The sequence below is a fragment of the Pinus tabuliformis genome, chromosome 5_1 (assembly GCF_031772625.1).
Source record: "Pinus tabuliformis cultivar Carrire ecotype Pingquan chromosome 5_1, CPIR1, whole genome shotgun sequence".
Lineage (NCBI taxonomy): Eukaryota > Viridiplantae > Streptophyta > Pinopsida > Pinales > Pinaceae > Pinus > Pinus tabuliformis.
In genome coordinates this window covers 796,051,911-796,072,456 of record NC_142305.1, presented here as the reverse complement: position 1 = coordinate 796,072,456, position 20,546 = coordinate 796,051,911, and the positions used below count along the sequence as shown (strand labels likewise).

Here is a 20,546-nt window from a genome sequence, read left to right as displayed (position 1 = left end):
ACCCAAGGGATAATGAACCAATGAGAATAATATTAAACATTAGGATTTATATTATAAATCCAAAGGATTATAAAACTTAGGATCAATATTATAAATCCGAGGAATTAAATGTTGCAATGCGACATTGAATAAATTGCTAACAATGATTGTCACATTGTGACAATGCTTATCACACTACGGCATTGGATAGATTTTCATACCATTCCAACAGCACAATATTAAACCTAAAGGATTATTGATTATTAAACCTAAGGGATTATTTATATTGTAAACCCGAGGGATTAATAAACCCAAGAAATTAATATTATAAACCCAACGGATAATGAAGCCATGAAAATAATATAAAACCCTATGATTTACATTATAAACCCAAGGGATTATAAATCCTAGGATAAATATTATAAATTCATTAGATTAAAAACCCTAAGAATAATATTATAAACCTTAAGATTATAAACCCCAAATTCAATATTATAAATGAGAATATTAAACCCTAATTTATTCAACATCGCAATGCAACATTGAATAAATTACAATTTAACTTATAATTGTGACAATAATTGTGAGAGTGCTTGTCTTATTGCAATGATGCATGTCACTATGCTTGACTTATTGCGACGATGTTTGTGACACTATGACATTGGATAAATTTTCGTACCATTCCAACATGAGAATATTAAACCTAATGTATTAGTAAATACAAGGGACTAATAATATTATAAATTCAAGGGATTAGTATTATAAACCGAAAGGATAATGAACCCAATGTTTCACTATGGCTAACCATAGTTGACTACATGTGTCCATGTTCACCATATCTAAACATCACAAACTATGTTTTAAGTATGGTTGACAATTATATGTCTATGGTTGACAATTGTGTGACTATGGTTGATCTTGATTGACCATGGTTGACCTACATTTTCCATGGCTAAACACGATTACCCATTGTTTCACACCATACTTTTCTATCATAGATTATGATTGTGCATTTTGACAATGGTTTACCACATTCAATCATAAAATACATTGGTTGATCATATTCGGTCATTCTAATCTATAATATTATTATCATTAACCTTAATAACTTTATTATTATTATTAATTTTAATAATAATTAATATAAATTTTAATTAATAATTATAATAATAATATTAACTTTAATAACCAGTATTATTATATGACTATGAAAGACTATAATTATTATTACAATATTAGTATTAATATATTTGTAATATTTAATATTAATACAATATACTAATATTACTATTTAATATAATAATATATTAAATATTTATTAATATTTAAATACAAATATATATTAAATATTAAATGCTAATATGAAGTATTAGTAGAGAAATATTTTTATAACAATTATATAATAAAGTATAATAATATCTAACATATTAATTCTATGAGTATACTCATATGTATTTTAAATATTTCTTAATATTAATTTTAATAAATATTATTATTATTATTATTATTAAATTTAATAGTAATTATTATTATATATTCATTTTAATCCTAAGATCTAATTAGTATTAATATTAATAACATTTAATTTATATTAGTAGTAATATTAACTTTAATAACCATATCAAAATTTATTATTAATCTTAATAAATCTTCAATAATAATAATAATAATAATAATAATATTATTATTAATAAGTATTATTATTATATGACTAATGATTGTGTCTTACAATTGTTTCACCCTTATAGTTTAACATACAATTAATGAGTGGATTAGACAGGGGGACAGCAAGCGGCTAAGCCACATGGCCACCCGCGTTCCCACCCGATATAATTTATGGCGAGCCACCATCAACCTACAAGCGCCATTACTCTGGTGCACAGGTCGAGAAATCCTCTGCAAGGTTAAGGCCATGGCTTCGGCAAGCCTGCATACCTCCACCCTGCCCCCTCTGAATTGCTCCTACCCCCCTGATGTTGTGGAGCCAAGCTCTCGCACGACAACAGGGAGGCGTTGCCGGCTCCTAAGCTATATAGATTTTGGGGATGGAATCCATTTTTCCCAGAATGTTCACTGTGCTTTGCATTCTGAAGCCTTAGTTCTGGTCTCTGTCTCTCGCCTGAATCACCATATGAATTCCCGCGCAGACCCTGTCTCTCCCTTTACGCTCACTGTAAGCACCTTTGTCATTTCGACCCACACCAATAAGCTCCACCCCACCCGCAGGACCATGCCGCATCTTCATCACCGAATGTGCAACAGGTGAGGCAGTAGCTAAGGCAGAAATATGCGCCCTCCCTCTCTGCCACCCTCCAAGCCGACGACCCCTTCGTCCTCCCCTTCCTCCACTCTGTCCATAGCCCAATTCTCTGGCAGATATCCCGCCACCCGTAGTGGAAGAGGCCGAGTCCAATCCATCGAAGCTCAGAGTGCCAATGCTGCAACCCAGACGCTCAAGCTCCCTGAGACCCCTCATCAGCCGCATCAAATGGCCCAATTCCGCTTCCAATGCACCATGAACTACCCTGCCATCATCGCCACCATCACTGTGGCGTTCAGAGAGGAGATCCGCCCACAGGATGAACAGACTCATGCCACTGTTCAGGAGAAGCCGGATACTAGCAAACAGAAGGCAGCTCAGGAGAAGCCGGCCACCAGCAAACAGAAGCACTCGGGCAGCAGCTCTGGTTCTCGCAAATGCAAAGATGCCCATGACAGCGCCCAGCATGGTGAGGGCATCCCTGGTGGCATGCAAGTAGTTGAGGATGATTGGGATGAATACAGATGTCTCATCGTGGAAGAGCCTCCTCCACCAAACGACACCTAGTGGGTCCATGCAGCCAAGTTCCGATTCCCCACTCCTATTCTTAGGGGCCTTTTTAATGTTTTTTCAAAGTATGTCGTCAATTTTGGTAATATACCATAACTGTCTATCTTGCTTTTTGAGTTGTAACCCCTATGTGGGCAGCACTTTCCATCAGTTTTATCGGACTGGTTTCCCCTCAGTGGGCAGTCCTGTATTAGTTTTCTAGATGTATAAACATGTTATAACTCTGTTTTAGCCGCACAGAGGCTGGAGCCTCACTGTAATTTATTGTTTTATTAATAGAATTAGTATTACTTAGAGAAAAAAAACACACAATTAATGAAACACAAATTTTTTCAACTTAAGTGTGCGAAACATCAAAAGCATTTAAATTATTTTGGTAAAACTAAATTAGAAATTAAATATCATATGAATGCAATAAAAGTATTTGTTTCTCAAACATTAAATTTTGAATAGTTAAATTAACTTAAATATAGAGTGTTATGTGTATCACCTTATACACACAAACACAACAACAAAAACATAACATTTGACATTGACATTAATAGGACACATCACAACACAAATATATAGATTTAAGCTTATGTTTATAATGTTATACTTTATTAGATATATCAGATTTTAACATGAGGTTGTCTAAAGTTAACAAATGTAATTTTATAAATGTCAGTGGAGTATATAACTATGTGTATAAGCATAAAATTTTAACTAGTGGAATTGAAAATTAAATAGTACAATTGTCCAAGTCGTCAATGTTAAATGTGGTTGGCTTGGAAAAGTGTCCTTGTATAAATTTTAGACATTTGAAAATTCATTTCTATTAAAAATGAAATTGTAAGTCCGCATGGGATAGCTCAAGTGGCAGTGGCCGTGGAAATGAAGTCTCACCAAACTGGAAGTCTTGGGTTCAAATCTTGGGCTACCCTTCCCCCGTAGCGGGGTGTGTAATGGACAGGAAAATAGGAGAGTCCTACCAAGCTTACAAAAAAAAAATGAAATTGTAGATTTATCAAACATGGAAATTTTTAAATGTAATTTTACAATTGTTATTATTTAAATGCATCTCCATAGCTTGCTAAGATTTAAATTTTGAGATGGGAAATTTAAAATAAAGAGAAGCCCTACACATCCAAGTTTTAAAATGCAAAAATTAAATTTTGAAATGTGAGCTTGAAAATTAAATATATCAAAAGTTTTTACATAAAGAGTGAAGTAAAATTTTAAGGTAATATTTGTTAGCAATTTTGTTATAAAATTATTATGAAAAAAATCACTTTATATATATATATATATATATATATATATCTTTTAAGTTCAAAATAAATAATTTAAAAAACTGTTATTATAAATGAATGATGGCAAAATAAATTTAAATTTTAAATTTTAAAAACCAAAGCCATAGAAAAATAATAATAAATTTAAAAACTAAAAACACACACTCCTCCATGATAGCTTTGGCCAAGGCTATCCATGAAGGTTGAGAGAAGGGGCAACCCCCTGTCAAAAAGAAAATGCTTAATTATATATCTATTATAGTTTTTTTTATCCTTTTTGAGGTTTACATCAACAATAATAATATAATTGTCTTCACGGATTACACTTCTTTGTATTAACCAATTACACTTCATCTACTTGCTACTCCTATATGATTTGGACCTTGTCTAGCACAATATCTTACTCTTGTAAAAAGCATTTTCCATATAATTTGTTTCATATCATAAGAAAATTAAATATTTAGTATCAATTTCATTGTCAATTAATAAAAAAAAAAGAATTACTTAAATATTCTTTCAAATCTAAGTGTTATCCTATTGATTTGTATTATGAATTGAATTACATTCTTGTGTAGAACTTCCTTCTTAAGTTTCACTCTTCCTTCTATCTTTTTCATATCATAAGAAATTTAAATGTTTATTAGACATTTTATCTTTATATAATAAATACATAATACAATTAATTATTATTATTATTTTATATTATTGTAAAAGTGTGCTTGACTACAGTGTGAGTCAAATTGTGTTGAAAATTGTGGTTAACACTTATGGTATTGGGCATTTAGCTAGAGTATGCATGTAACCATAGTTGTATGCATGTTGGTAGCAAAGGACAATAATAAATTTATTGTTGGTTGGTTCTTTCCAGTTGAGGTTTTTCAAAGTAAATCATGGTATACATGAGATATGGTTTCTAAGAAAAACTCATGGTATACATGATTTAAATATCTTGTTGCTATGTGTGCTTATTCTATTTATTATTGTTACATTGTTGGTGTACATGATTGGAATATCTTGTTTGAAAATCAAAATCTACATGATTTGAATGTCTTATTTGATACTATCTGTGTTTATTGTATGAACAATAGTGTACATTATTTAAATGTATGTATTTTATTGTATGAAAAAATGAAGCAAATATGTTAGTTTTAAAATTTTAGATTTATCCTTGATAAATGAAAAGACAAAACAAAAAAGAGAAAAACAAAATATATCCATAGACACAGAACACTAAAACTGAATAATAAACAAAAATGTGAAGATCAATCTCAGAAATATATCAATTACTTTATTAAATAAAAAATCTCTGAGCAGCGAACCATTTCCTTGTGCAAAAAGACTACGGCGGACAAGGTTCTCGCAATCAACACTGTGATCCATTATTCTATTATACTGAACACTCATCCAAGTGAAACTCAAGTTGTGGTCAGTGTATATCCTTCCACGGTCTTGAATATGCTGACTTTTGCTTCCTTAATTAGCTCTGTTGGGGGAATGTGGTTGCCTGCTGGGTCAAACTCGACCTGGGTCAAACTCGACTTGTCCAACTTACAGTGCAAGAATTGGCATCAGCTCCTGGAATTACCTTCATGGATGGTTTGAAGGCCTTGAATATGTTTAGTCTCATGCTTCAATTTTCTCAGATACACGAGTCGCCCCTTTCATTCCTACACCCAACAACGATTTTTTTCCCGTTATATTTTTTACATAATTTTGGTTCGGGATCGTAAAAAGGGTAAAGAACAAGATACATGTTAACAAGATACATGTTAAATCAAAAGAAAAAAGATTTATATAAATTTAAGTGGACTGTATATTTCTAAAATATTTTGAAATGTAATGTATAAGAATATAGTCTAAGTTTTGAAAGATAATATATTCCCAAAATCGATGATTAAGTTAAGCAATCCTAAACTAAACATATATTCTACATTGCATAACATTTGTAAAATACTTTGTATTTATTTAATATCCTCAAAATATCCTCTAATTTCGCTTAAAAATCATCAGCTTCATACCCATCCACCTTTAAGTTAAGGAAATGATCACTACTTCTGTACGCACCCCATTGCCAGGTGACATAAAGATTACCAATAGTAAAATGCCAGAAACATCACCAAACAGATTGTGAAACCTCTGCTAATTATGTTTAAAATTCCAAAACTGGCATACTGTAATTTTTCAATTTAGGTTATCTGATCAAAAAATTAATTAAGAAAATGATTAAAGTGCTCAACTCTAATAAGTGAGAAATCTATTTGGCATACTGGCATTTTTCAATTTAAATCAATTAATCAAAAAAATTAATTAAGAAAATAATTAAAGTATCCAACTCCAATAAAATATAAACCTATATTAAATAGTACTTATTTTTTTTCTTCCCATCTATTAAAATATTTATACTCTCATCTCTAACACCTTACCTTTGATAAAAATAAAGACATGATGATCAGATACTCCCTAAATCCACTTTCTGAGAACGACCGTCCACCCTGTTTTTCAACATCATAACCCTACGAAACCGAAATTGTGATTCACCTGGAGGGCAATATCAATATTAGAATCGTGAACTGGCTTTAACAGATGCCAAGAGAGACAGTAGCAGAAGGGTGATCTCATAGCCTTGGTTGAGAAGATCGATAATGTGGATGATAATAACAACAATACAGAACAACCGACACTGCAATTCAGTTGGAAGCGGAGATTAGGCTTAACGGTGTCATAAAGTCTCTTAAAGATAAATTGGTTTATACGCGAAAACAGGTAATAATATCGAGTCTACCAGTGAAAAAGCTATTACAGATTAAATGGGTTCAAATAAACAAAGTGAATGAACACCATACATGAATTCACATATTACTACCTTATTTAGCGCAGAGCTTGATTTCTTCGTAGACTATATTACTCTCAATGAACATGGAATGATCATTCAGAACCATATCAATGGAGATATTTAGTTAGCTTTAAGTAAAAGCATTATGAAACATCTCTCTTTTTATTCTAGCTATGCTCACTCAATTACTTATTGATATTACAATTTATTGATATTATTATTATAGATTTATTTTAAATAAGGATGTGAGCAGAGAAGGATCTAATTTCTTAATCTGCAATTTTTTTTATGAGAGGATATTATTTAAATGTTTTGTATAGTTATTTAATTAAAAAAAAATAGTCAACATGAACAAAATTTAAACTTTGATGACAGATTGACAGCATTACATATCATACTGGGCTGTAAAATGAGCCTCTCAGCTCAACAACTCAACTCGTAGTAAAAATATTTTGATAACACTCTCAATCATAAATAATTTTTATTTTTTTTTATAAATATGTCTAATTTATATATTTTTCAATATCTTCCTCATATTACATTTAAATGATATGATATAATAGTACATTGATTGATGATTAAACTTTGTTAAATCATTATTATTAGTTACTATTTGTATTCTTAATCATGTAAATATCAAATATAAAATTCATCTTAAATACATATACAATAATAATAATTTTAAAATGTGACTTTGTTGCTTGAAACCAATCTAGATCCATGAATCTAACTTTTAGTAAAAATCAAATCCCTCGGAGGTAAACTTTTACTCAAACTATACATTCCAAAAAAAATTGCTATACCCTCAAAAAAAGAAAAGAGTCACCTCATAGAGATTTCATCAATAAGGTATGATAAATCTGATTTTTGATAGATCGCGGCTGGGGGAGAACCAATACATACCTCAAGACCGTGTTACCACCATTAAATGCAAAATATACCTCAAGACCGTATTACCACCCCTAAATGCAAAATATACAATGAACATCGTATTTTCTTTCTTCGGGATCTACTACAACCGGAATCTCGAATCTTCAAACCAGCCAGAGTGACATAATGTCCCCTTCCCACCGGCCTACGCCGCTACTCGTTTGCCAGGAATGGAAGTCCGGCCTTGTCGTGATACTTATACCTCAAAACCAATACTTTCGCGACTTGCCCAATACCAGTGACGTTAACTACAACGCTGGAGACGTGTACCTTCGCGTCCAGTGAGATAAGACGCGGTAAGTCGACATGCTGATTGAAATTGAGATGGCCATGCTAGATGGACATTAAGGTGGCGATTATTGATGACATAAATCGTTGAATGATCTTTATACTCCCGTAGTAGGTTGAGAATAGCGGTATTCAGTACTTGGTTTTCCGCCGCCTGTTTTTATCGTACCAAAATATTTTTAACTTAGTAATCTACGGAACAAACCTTTGTCCAACAATATACGCAATATTGTCCAATCACTCCCCATTCATTTTACAAATTTGCTCATGTTCACTTCACAAATTTGGAGTTGGTAACGCCAAATTCCATTTTAGGACATTCCTATTTGCTTTATCCGAGTTGTCGGTAAAGCAAATCTAGCACATTCCTATATCATAGGATAATATTTATGGAAAATGTCTTCAGCTTTATGGTCCTCTCTACGCCTACCCACCTATACGATTGTAAGATATGTGGCAGTGGAGCAACGTGTTAGAATTCTATGGGATCGACTCTCGAGTCTTATTTTTACATTGCCTTCGTGCTGGAAGTCCATAAAGGAATTCCGCTGGAATGGATTAGTAACCGAGGTCAACAACGCCAATTCGCTGAATGATATGTCCACATAAACTGAACATTCAAGTATCCCCCGTGGAATCCAACAATCGGATTAGAGCTCGGTCAGTCAACCCGTTAATGCGTTTGGTTTGGTAGGTTGTTCATTGACTTTGGAAGCTACACCATTGCAGTTTAGCTACAAAACAGTCGTTTGCAAATTTCAGTAGTCACTGTATTCACTTCTCATTGCTGGAATTCCTGCTAATTCTATTTTTCTGTACTCCATGGGAATGAAGCACAGCATGAAGACCAGTTCAAATATTAATTTGCAGTTTAGCTACAAAACAGTCGTTTGCAAATTTCAGTAGTCACTGTATTCACTTCTCATTGCTGGAATTCCTGCTAATTCTATTTTTCTGTACTCCATGGGAATGAAGCACAGCATGAAGACCAGTTCAAATATTAATGTTATTGCAATTAGGGTATTTATGTTTATTTATGTTTTCTCAGCGTTGCTCATGTCTTTGCAGAAGCGCAGGGAACTAGAGTCGGATTTTACTTCTACAGTTGTCCTGGTGTTGAATATATAGTTAAATCCTCTATTCAATCACATTTTGGTTCTGACCAAACCATTGCACCAGGGCTGCTGAGGCTTTTCTTTCACGACTGCTTCATAAACGTAAGGATTTATATTTGATTTTCTTTATTTAAAGGAAATGGATTTGATAAGTGTATGATGAAGTGGGAGCGTCTTGATTGCAGGGCTGTGATGGATCCATATTGATTACTGGTCCCTCTGCAGAGAAAAATGCGCTTACAAATCTTGGGTTGCGAGGATTCGAGGTTATCGAAGATGTGAAGACCAAAGTAGAAGCTGCATGTCCAGGAGTTGTTTCATGCGCTGACATTCTCGCACTTTCTGTCCATGATGCAGTAGTTCTGGTATTCATCACTTTTCCCAACTGCATTTCTCAATTCACAGCAGCAATCTAAAGTCTAAACTTCATGATATGTAGCTGCATGTTTTGAACTTTGGTTACATTACATCTTAATTTGAGTTTTGGGTAATGACAGTGTTAATGTTATTGGCATTACAGACGAATGGAACGAGCTGGTCTGTCCCGACAGGAAGGAGAGACGGGTTGGTATCGTCTTCATCCGACGCCGCTAATTTGCCTACACCTTCCGATTCCGTTACCGTACTGAAGCAGAAGTTTGCAGACAAAGGCCTCACAACTGAAGATCTTGTCATCCTTGCCGGTGAGAGCTCTGCATGGTCTTTTCACTACATAGCTGCGGCCATTGTTGTTGCCGGCATAATTAACTTATGTGGGTTTTATATTTTTACATTCAGGGGCGCATACACTCGGAAAAACCGACTGCCAGTTTTTCAGCTACCGCCTTTACAACTTCACATCGACAGGGGGCGCGGATCCGACAATCAATACGGCATATTTGAGTGATCTTCAATCCCAGTGTCCTTCGGGTGGTGACGGATCGAAGAGAGTTGATTTGGACAAGGGAAGCTCCACGACATTCGATGCGACTTTCTTCAACAACGTGAGAGATGGGAACGCTGCCCTTGAATCAGATCAGAGGCTTTGGGGGGACAATTCCACCAAACCTTTCGTGCAAAACTACGCAGGAGGGACCTTCGGTGTATCGAGCTTCAACTTGGCTTTCACAAAATCTATGGTGAAGATGAGCAACATTGGAGTGAAGACAGGCACGGATGGCGAGATTCGTAAGGTCTGCTCCGCATTTAATTAATAATCAAAGAGCATATAGAAAGGTATCCTAATAAGAAAGTTGCTTTAATTCTATTAATAAGGCCGACTATGACTGCAGCCACGACCAATCACGCAGACTGCAAGCGGCAATTTATAATAATGTATTCATAATTTCAGTATTGTTTGTTATGAGAGTGCAGCCGTGACCGATCTCTCAAGCTGCAACCTCTAATAATGTATGCATGATTTGTCTAATGTCTGTTATAAGACTGCAGCCGTGATTGTTTACGCGGAATGAACGATGCAACCTCTAATGATGTATTCATAGTTTGTCTAGTGTCCGTTATAAGCCAAATAAGTAGCTCTATGTCAAATGGTTATTCAATTTACGTGGAAGTAAATAATTTTTGTTTATAAGCTTAACCAAATAAGTGTAAGTATAAAGCTCTTAGCATCAAATCATTCAGGAAATGTTTGACGAATACAAATAACATGGTATATTTCCTTTTAATTTGCTAGTTATTGACCATTATATACATGTAAATCTTGAATTTATTAAGACTCTATTTAATATTTCAATTTTATTTATTATTTCCATGGATAATTTTATATTATGGGATTAACGATGATCTTTCAGCCTAATATGGAAATCAAAACTTAAAGGCAGTTTAGTGTTTGTCGTTTAAGTTGAAATTGATATGATGTGCAAAAGTTAATTGTTTAGGAAGGGTCAAAGATTTGCATAAATTTTGGTGGGTAGTAATCACTAGTAAGTCTGCACATTTACATTTTTTCTATTATTTGTTAAAATGCTGAAGGAAAAAAATGGTGGAAGGTAGCTCCTAGTAAGAATAATTACATCTTGTTTCTATCCATTTTTATGCTAATTTTGGGTGATTTTTGTATGTAGGTTCATAAAAATCACTACACAAATACTGCATTGTGAAAAGGTTATGGTTCAATCAAATGTGTGAAAAATAATTTTTTGAATAAGGATATTGTGAGTAGCAACTAATCATCTATTTTCTTAACAATGAAAAATGACTACACAAATATCCAAAAATCATAGCCTATATATGGCAAGTGCATCTAGAATTTATGGTAGAAAAATATGAGGTAGTTATCCACATGACATTTTATTGTGCAATGGTTGCAATAAGACCTTGTCCAATCACATGTTTAAAAAATATTTTTTCAATAAATTGAAAAACAAATATTTGTTAATAAAACTTCAATACCCTATACTCTAAAACTTGTTAATGTAGAGGTACCGTGTAGGGAAAGCAAAGATATCTCAAATAATCTAAAACTTACTAATTTAGAGGTACCTTGTAGGGGAAGCAAAGATATCTCTATATTCTTTTACACTAATTTCCTCCTTCTTCTATTGTGTAGAGAGTCCCTATGTGGAAATCTTTTGTTCACCTTTTGACTGAACCATGAAGACGAGAATAAATTCATAGTATGAGAAATTACTTTTCAAAACTACCTTTCCAAGGTTAATGAAATTATAGTCGTTAAAACTCCTTATGGTATCTTGTAGAGATGACCTCCCAAAGTAAGAAGGACATTATGGGGTTGAAACTCATAAATAACATAACATTTCCACATATATCGTTTCCTAAGAGACATCATAGACATTGGGTGGGGAAACATCACATAGTACCTCATCTTTAAAGGGCGTGATGTCATAGGACATGAGGCATTGTTGATTTATGCAAGTGTTTTTGTCCCTTGCTTAATTGGGTAATGGTATACAGTTGGGAGTTTGGCATCGTCAACAACTTCAATCTCCTAATGACCTCACCTAACTTCATGTTCTTCTAGCTTTCGCTACCAATATTCAAATGTGGTGCAACCCCTTTCACCTACATCTATGGATGGAAGAGGCACTCCCCCTTATCAAGCTCATTTAACTCTTATTGTTGGCTCTTTATGGTGATGATGATAGCAGTAGGTTTGGAAATAATGTATATCTACTTTTCCTTATCCTGCTCCAAATCAGAGTCTGAACCATGATCTAACTCCTTATCTTTAAGGTCGGCCAACAATGGTTATTTTGAGTGACATTCATTCGAGTTGTGTTATAGGATTATGTGGAAATCACACCATTTTCTAGCGTCCTTTGACTTCCCATTACACTTATTTTCCTATGACTTAAATTTTGCTCTCCTTGCTTTTCTCTTTGATATATGAGTGAGGACTATATTTTATAGGTTTTTATTGAAGCGTATTCGTAGACCCAAACTCTTACTTATTCTTCTACTTAAATTTTTACTCGATTTTGATAGCATATCGATAAGTGGATCCCAGTGAATATATGCCCAAGAAATCCATCTTTGTTTAGATGTACTTTTGTCAACCATTGGAGTACTCCAGATCAAGTGTCACTTGGAGTCTCTAATACAAAGCTTTATGCATAAGGCACGGGGGCATCACTGACAAACCAATATTATATCACGTGCATTCATATTTGGGCATTAAAAATGGAAAAATCAAAAAATAAAATATTGGGGTTATAATGAGGGCCTAAAGGGTTTTAATGTACCATACAACAATATATATAACATAAGGTATTTTTTATACATTTTGTTGGCCAAGTGGAGGGAAAAATACACCAAGCTTGGGGAAAAAGTGGGCTACACATGACAGCGGAAGGAAAGAGTTATTTTGGAGTCTAGCCTCTGTAACCCACCTGCAATGCCTTTCTACTCGTTTGAACCCTAGCAGGATAGCTATCGAGTTTGTCAGCACTTGCCTCGGGCTACACATCACAGCGGAGGGAAATAATTATTTGGATTCGAGCCTCTACAACCCACCTGCAACGCCTTTCTACTCGTTTGAACCCTAGCAGGATAGTTATCGAGTTTTTCACACATTTTTCAGCACTTGATTCGAGCTACACATCACACCAGAGGGAAAGAGTTATTTTGGCGTCGAGCCTCTGCAACCCACCTACAACCCTAAGCCTTTCTGCTCATTTGAACCCTAGCAGGACAGCTATCGAGTTTCTCATCACTTCATTCAGTTGACGACGCAAGACCTTACCTAAGTAGAGCCTTCGCGCCTCGTCTCTTTAAAGGCCAGCCAACCTTCTACCTTTGCTCTTCAAAGACCAACCAACTTAACGAGTAGCATGCTTCCGCCACTTAACCAGTATAGAAAGGTATGCCCCGTAATGTTTTTTATTTTATGGATAAAGAGGATATCTGTATAGGTAGGAATCAATGGACGTTGAGGACAAGGGAGTTCATGCAGGCGGTGTATTATATTTTCACCTGCTTATGTTTAATAAAACATTCCTGGCCAAAATTTTGAATCTCCTTCATAGGTTACACTTCTCATTAGATTTAGCCCCTGTTCTTATTGCTTAGTCATGCAGAAGAGGAGACCCAAAGAGGACGAAGAACCATTTGAGGACCTATTTCTAGTGAACTAGTGGATATCTCAAGCATTCAAAAACCATCAATATTGCATCACACACTCTCAATTCACAATTTACAATTGCATTTGACCAATTTAACCTGCAAATACTGTGCATAAATATGAATATTGCAAGAATCATTGGATTAGAGCTTCCCCAGTCTAGGTTCCTTAGTGGAATTAGACAGTTGTAACCTTGAAAAAGAGGATTCCTATAGCTTGAGGTAATAGAGAAATGGAAGAATGTGCTTCTGAGGAAGTCTACTATTCTACCACAAACTGCTGTAGTGTGTCTTAAGGATGCATTCTTCAATGAAAAGTCACATTGGTGTGGAACATATAGGCTTCTTAGGCCTTAATAAAATTTGGTATCTATGACACCTCTCAAAAACTTGCCTCAAGTGACCTTCATAGGAATTTCAATCCTTCAAAAACATTCAAAGATCATCTTAATAGTTCTCAATTGATTTACCAATTAAGCCTCTAAATGCAAATCCATTTCCCTATGGGAGATGCATGGGAGATGTATCCAACATTAATTAATCCAAAGTTCATCTTAAGGTATTAAAAATGTAACCCATGGTGTCATGAAGGTTCTGTTATGCCAATCTTCTTTCTTGACCAAAAGTTGGTTGTATCTAGCAAAACCATTCAACATAGGAAACATCTTTGCTCCCAGAACTCTGTGTAGAAATTGCTCCATATTCAATAGGGGATGATTATCTTTAAGTGAAAGATGGTTAAAATTCCTAAAATCCAGTCATTCCATGTTTCTTTCTCACAACCACCAAGTTTGACACCCATGAAGAGTGCCTAGAGGGCGTAATGATCTTTATAGAAAGCATCTTCTGTAGCTCCTCATGAATGAGGGGGAAAGTTTGGGATTGATATTTATCAGCTTCTGTTTAAACTTTTTGGCTTCCTTTAAGAAAAATTCCATGTTGAATAATATCTCCTTTGTATTCCCTTATATCTTGACTAGGAAAATATATCTCATTATTCCTTAATCAAATTTTTAGTTTTCTTCCATTATTCAAGGGAAGTACCCTTGCTAAATTTAACAATCTATGCATTCTTTTTAGATCCAATATTTATCTCAAAAATGTCATCAAGTCAATCCTCACTTAGTGGTTTCTTATACATGTCATGTCCGGTGAACATGTCTTCTTAAGGAACAACACTCTAAGGAATCTTGCTTTTGGGAAGTTCTTCTATATCATAATCGCTAATGTCATTCTCACCTTACTAATTGATGTAACTCCCTTCAAATTCCAACATATTTTTTAGGAACATCATAATCTAATAATCATCATGGAAAATTTGTCAATGTTATTGGTTATTAGGAACCAAGGCCTTGAAGATAATCTACATCTTGCAATCACAAGAGATAAATTACTCATATAGTCCTAAAGTGTGACCTTACATTGCCAACAAATCAACCTTGGTATTATATTCTCTATGCATTGCCCTAATTTCAAATGCCTATAAAATCTTAATGCTATCCCATATTACATATATATACATTTTGAATCTTTCATTTTTTGTGGTGAACTGTCTTTTAATCTATAAGACTATAATATATTAGTCATCAATCACTTGCAGATATTATTCCCATGTATAGGGCCAATTCAAGACTGTTCAAGACCAATGAACTATGCTTCATACTCAACTATGTTACTTGTACATTCGAACTTTGGGCAATATGAAAGTGACTTTTCATCCTCTTCAGCAGACGTGAACGCAATCCCCACTCCAACACCCAACTGGGATTGAACTCCATCAAAATTCATCTTCCATACTTTGTCACATTCCTTATCTTCATGGATCTCCTCATGGGATGCAATCGATTTTACTAAGATCACGTGGTTCCCAATTTCTTATTCATAGTAAATCTCATTCACATACTCTTCAAAATCTTCTACATGGTATTTATGAGGAGGCACCTCATAAAGAGTGACAATAGTTCCATCACATACAACGATCGTAGCATAACATAGATCCAGTTGTAATGTACCCCCCAAATTCGTGGCCCAACTCCTAGATAACATGTTCCAAGCATTAGGGACATCCACCCATCAAGACAATGAAGCTATACTGATCCACCATATCAAAATTTTGTTCCTAAGCAGGGGGTAACTTCATAAAATGCATGCACAATTCAATTCTGGAAAGAAATGGGTGAAAAATAAATTACTAGAGGGTTGGCAGATAACATAAATCCTATCTTTGTGCTTCCCTATAGAAACTGCAATTGCATCTCAAATTGAAGGAAATCATTGATGCGAGTGAGATGTTTACAGAAGATAGCTGATAGATATAAATGTTGAAGCAGGAGAGGCTCTTCTCAAATGCTGGAAGAGCTATATGAAAGAGAAGCATTTTCTATTGCACATGAAGAATCTCGTATTGTATTACAATATTGAATTTTCAGTGATCCGAATTAGATCCAAGAAGATTAATCAAAGTGTTATGACTCTATCAAAACAGGACAGATTTCAAAATGTATGCAAAGAGTGATCAGGAAGACCTCTGGACAGTGGCAGTTTGCAGCCAGCAAGGAACGACAAGGACCTCAGTCAAAGCGCGTTGACCGAGGCCGATGGAGACCACGCAGGAGGAAAAACTGGCACTTGGGAAGCCTGGATCGGGAAATGGAGGCCATTTCTGATGGGTGATTAGCACATCGCTAGGCAAAACCCCTCGAGAAGGAAAGGCCCTGAGTGATCGGTCGCATGGGAAGCCGGGAAACCATGGGGAAGGCACTAAGGCGAAAGGTGGGACCCTCGCTCCAAAAATCAGCGGGATATCGGGGGCATCCTTGGGCGGTAAGCGGATTTGGCTGAAAGCGAGTGCTTCCATTCAGCGCACGACGCGTGTCCAGCGGCAAAGAGAGAAACTGCCTCTCATCGCCTGCTAACGGTCGAGCAAGCCAACCACGTGAAATGAGCGAATGTCGTAGGATCTAGGGGCTCCAGATCTGACAGCGAAGATTGCGCTTGATGGAGGAACCAGATTTGACAGAGGATTAAATCGTGGCATAGAGAAGTTTCACATCCGATTTGACTGCCGAGTTGGTGGATGAGTCATTTCACAGTGTAACTGAACTACCAAACCGTTGAGGATGAGCTGGCGCAGTTCGTGAGAGGACAAGTGGCCACTCCCTGTGAGACATTGGCGATGATGCAGAGGCAGGGAACTCCAAGTGAACAACAGTAGGAAAACCGAAGGGATAGAAGAGGAAGTGAACAGTCAAAGACAAATTGGATTTAAGCCAGGAACAGACAGAGAACAGAACAGGAGAAAGGAAGAGAATGAAGACAGATAAAGTGACAGCGAAGAGAAGACAGTAAAGCAAAAAGTAGAAACAAAGAGCCGAGCTTACCTAAGGCAGCATCGAGCAGACAAAAAGTTTGAGAGGTTCAAGCAATCCCTGAGAGGATCTGTCGGGAATTGAGCACCACATTGGGCTCCTCCCATTAAAGACCAGAGAGGTCAAGATTTGGTAAAGGGAAGAGTCTATGCACTCTAGTGGCTTGGGGAATCCAAGAACCACCCTACCAATATCATCTGTTTCAGGAGACTCAAATTGAGCTCTTCGTTGTAAATCTATGCTTTAAAGAGACAATAAAAGAAGGCCACCACTGAAAGCTAGATTGGGGATGTAGCCCTGGAGAATAAGGTGAACTCCTTATTAATTGTTGTATTCTTGCATTTTCTTACTGTGTTTTCCTTACTGTTTTCCATTTTCCAGTGTCTATGTATTTTGCAATCTGATCGATTCGTTGCCTAAAATAACATAGACACACACCAGCACATGAGTCTATAATACCTTCATTCACTAATTATTTAACTGAGGTCACTCACAAGTGATTTTCAGATCAAGTGGTATCAGAGCTCTATGTTGTTAAGGTTAGACAAGCTTCTGTTGGTTTAGCTCTTGAATGCTAACTAGATCAAAGCTCAAATTAGGAGAAGGACTGTTGGTAGAAATTAATCCTGAAATTGGGAGAGTTTATCCTCGAAAGACAATGTCAGAAGAAGGTTTTGTAGGGCCAGACCCTCAATTCATAGATAGTTTCCTAGCCATAAGGTCCATGGTAGAAGAAATGTATAAGGACTTTAGAAAACACAAGGATGAATATGCATCAGGATCCAAACAAGACAAAGGAGAAGATGCATCTTTCCTCCATGACCACTCAAAAGGCAAAGGGAAAGAAGAACACTTTCTCACACCTCCTAATAGCCCTGAACACAAAAAGAAAGCGTCTTTGATAAAACTAGATGTTAAATTTGATTTACCTATATATGATGGAGATTTGAATGCAAAAAAGTTGGACAATTGGATTAGACAAATTGATGTTTATTGTAGAGTGCAAAGTATTGATTCAGACAAGAGCAAGATTCAGCTGGCAAGCCTACGCCTTGGAGGCACTGCCTTGGTTTGGTGGGAAGGCAGGACCCAAGTTGACCTGAAGAGACATGGTAAGACAATCTCTGTCTGGAGTGAATTTGTTTCTGCAATCAAAAAGCAGTTCTATCCATTGGCATACATGCAGCAAGCCATGATGAGTTGGCAAACTCTTCGACAGCTGAGAGGGCAAAGTGTGCAAGGGTATACTCAAGAATTTAGAAAGAGATCATTGATTCTAGAATCTCATTAGACTCACCTAAGACTCTGTTGAAGTACATTGGTGGTCTACATAGCTACATGAGGCACACTATCCTCATGTTTAATCCCACTAGTATAGATGAGGTATCCATACAAGCTACTCATCTACAAGCTAGAGGAAAGAATGGAAGTCCAGAAGTTGGGGGAGCATCCCAACCGACTGCAAGCAAGAATAAGGAGAAAAGAAAGCAGAAATGGAAAGCAAGGAAGGCTAACACTACACAGAAGAGCAAGGCTTCATGCACTCACTATAAAAAGGATGGGCATGATGATGAGCACTATTGGATTCTGCATCTACAGATGAGACCTAAGAAGTTTGAGGGCAAGAAGAAGAAGACTGTTGCAGCTATTCAGAAGGATTTGGGGTCAGATCAGGAGATGAAACAACTATTGCAGCAACATGTATAAAAGGTAAGAATTCTAAAGCATCTACTAGTAATTCTGCACAATCTATTATTGATAAAGAAAATGAGAGAAAAAGACGTGAGCTTTTCCATATTTGAGTTAATAATTTCCAAACATCAAAAGATTGATACTTTGTTTGATAGTGGCTCACAAGTAAATTTAATTTCTGAAGCAATTGTAAAGAAGTTTGGATTAATAACTACACCTCACAAGAAACCATACCCATTAGGATGGTTGAATGATAAAGCACAACTACAAGTGACTAGACAGTGCAAACTCAAGTTTTCTTTTGGGTCAGCATTTGTAGATGAGGTTGAGCTAGACATAATTCCTTTGAATGTATGTGGAATTGTTTTAGGAAGTCCTTACTTGTATGACATGAAAGCTATTTTCTATAGAGCTGAGAACAAGTATCTACTTGTTAAATATGGAATCGAATACTTTGTAAGAGCTCATAAGCTCAAGAATAATTATACTCTCATAAACTCAGGGCAGATGAAACGAATGATAAATTCATGTAAGCAATTCTTACTGATGGTTGTAAAGGAAAAGAAACCTGATAAAACCAATGTATTTGAAGGTTGTAATGATCAATAGCAAGCTGATTTAGAAAAGGTTGTTTCAGAGTATGATATCTTGTTTCAAGAACCTAAAGTTCTGCCACCCAAAAATAAAATAGTACATGATATTATTTTGCAGCAAGATGCTCCATTGCCTAACATTGGAATGTACAGATTGTCTGCTTTAAAGAATGCTGAAATCAAGAAGAAGGTGTAGGAGTTGCTCGAGAAAGGGTTCATCAGACCTAGCACATCACCATGTGGGTCACCAATCATTTTGGTGAGAAAGAAAGATGGCTCATGGAGAATGTGCATTGATTACCAAGCATTGAATAAGATAACAATCAAAAATCGTTATCCTCTTCCTCACATAGATGATATTTTAGATCAATTGAAAGAAGTTGTTTATTTTTCCAAGTTAGACTTGCACAGTGAATACCATCAGGTCAGAGTTGCAGAACAAGATGCATGGAAGACTGCTTTCAAAACAAAACAGGGATGTATGAGTGGCTGGTTATGCCTTTGTCTTAACTAATGCTCCTGCTATTTTCATGAGATTAATGAATGATGTACTCAAACCTTTTCTTGATGATTTTGTTATTGTGTATCTGGATGACATTCTGATATTTAGCAAAACATGGGAAGAACACTTAAAGCATGTTAAGTAGACACTAGATGTTTTGAAAAGAGAAAAACTTTATGTTAAACTCTCAAAATGTGAATTTGGCAAAACATCTCTAAATTATTTGTGTCATATAGTAGGGGGTGGTGAATTGAAGATAGATCCCTCTAAGGTGGCAGTCATTATGAACTGGCCTAAACCCAAATCTACTACATAAGTTAGAATCTTCTTAGGGGCAGCACAATATTGGAGAAAGTTCATTTCTAACTTTTCCTTAATTGCAGCTCCCTTACATGCTTTAACAAGATTGAACAAGGTGATTCAGTGGGGAGGCAAACAACAGAAAGCCTTCGACACCTTGAAAGAAAAAATTAGTACAACACTTGTACTAGCACTGCCTGATCTTCAAAGACCATTTGAGATCCAAACAGATGCCAGTGACTATGCCATGGGAGCAGTGTTGACACC

At 35.6% G+C, this 20,546-nt stretch overlaps 1 protein-coding gene across 1 annotated transcript; it reads left to right on the top strand.

Annotated features, from left to right (window-relative positions):
- Nucleotides 1-2,494: 2,494 nt before the first annotated feature.
- Nucleotides 2,495-10,441, top strand: LOC149167348 (cationic peroxidase 2-like). The gene is made up of 5 exons (XM_089430450.1): nucleotides 2,495-2,734; nucleotides 9,151-9,348; nucleotides 9,432-9,611; nucleotides 9,767-9,929; nucleotides 10,024-10,441. The coding sequence occupies exons 1-5, from the start codon at nucleotides 2,495-2,497 to the stop codon at nucleotides 10,437-10,439; spliced, it is 1,197 nt and encodes a 398-aa protein (XP_089286576.1). The 3' UTR covers nucleotides 10,440-10,441.
- The last annotated feature ends 10,105 nt before the right edge of the window (nucleotides 10,442-20,546 follow it).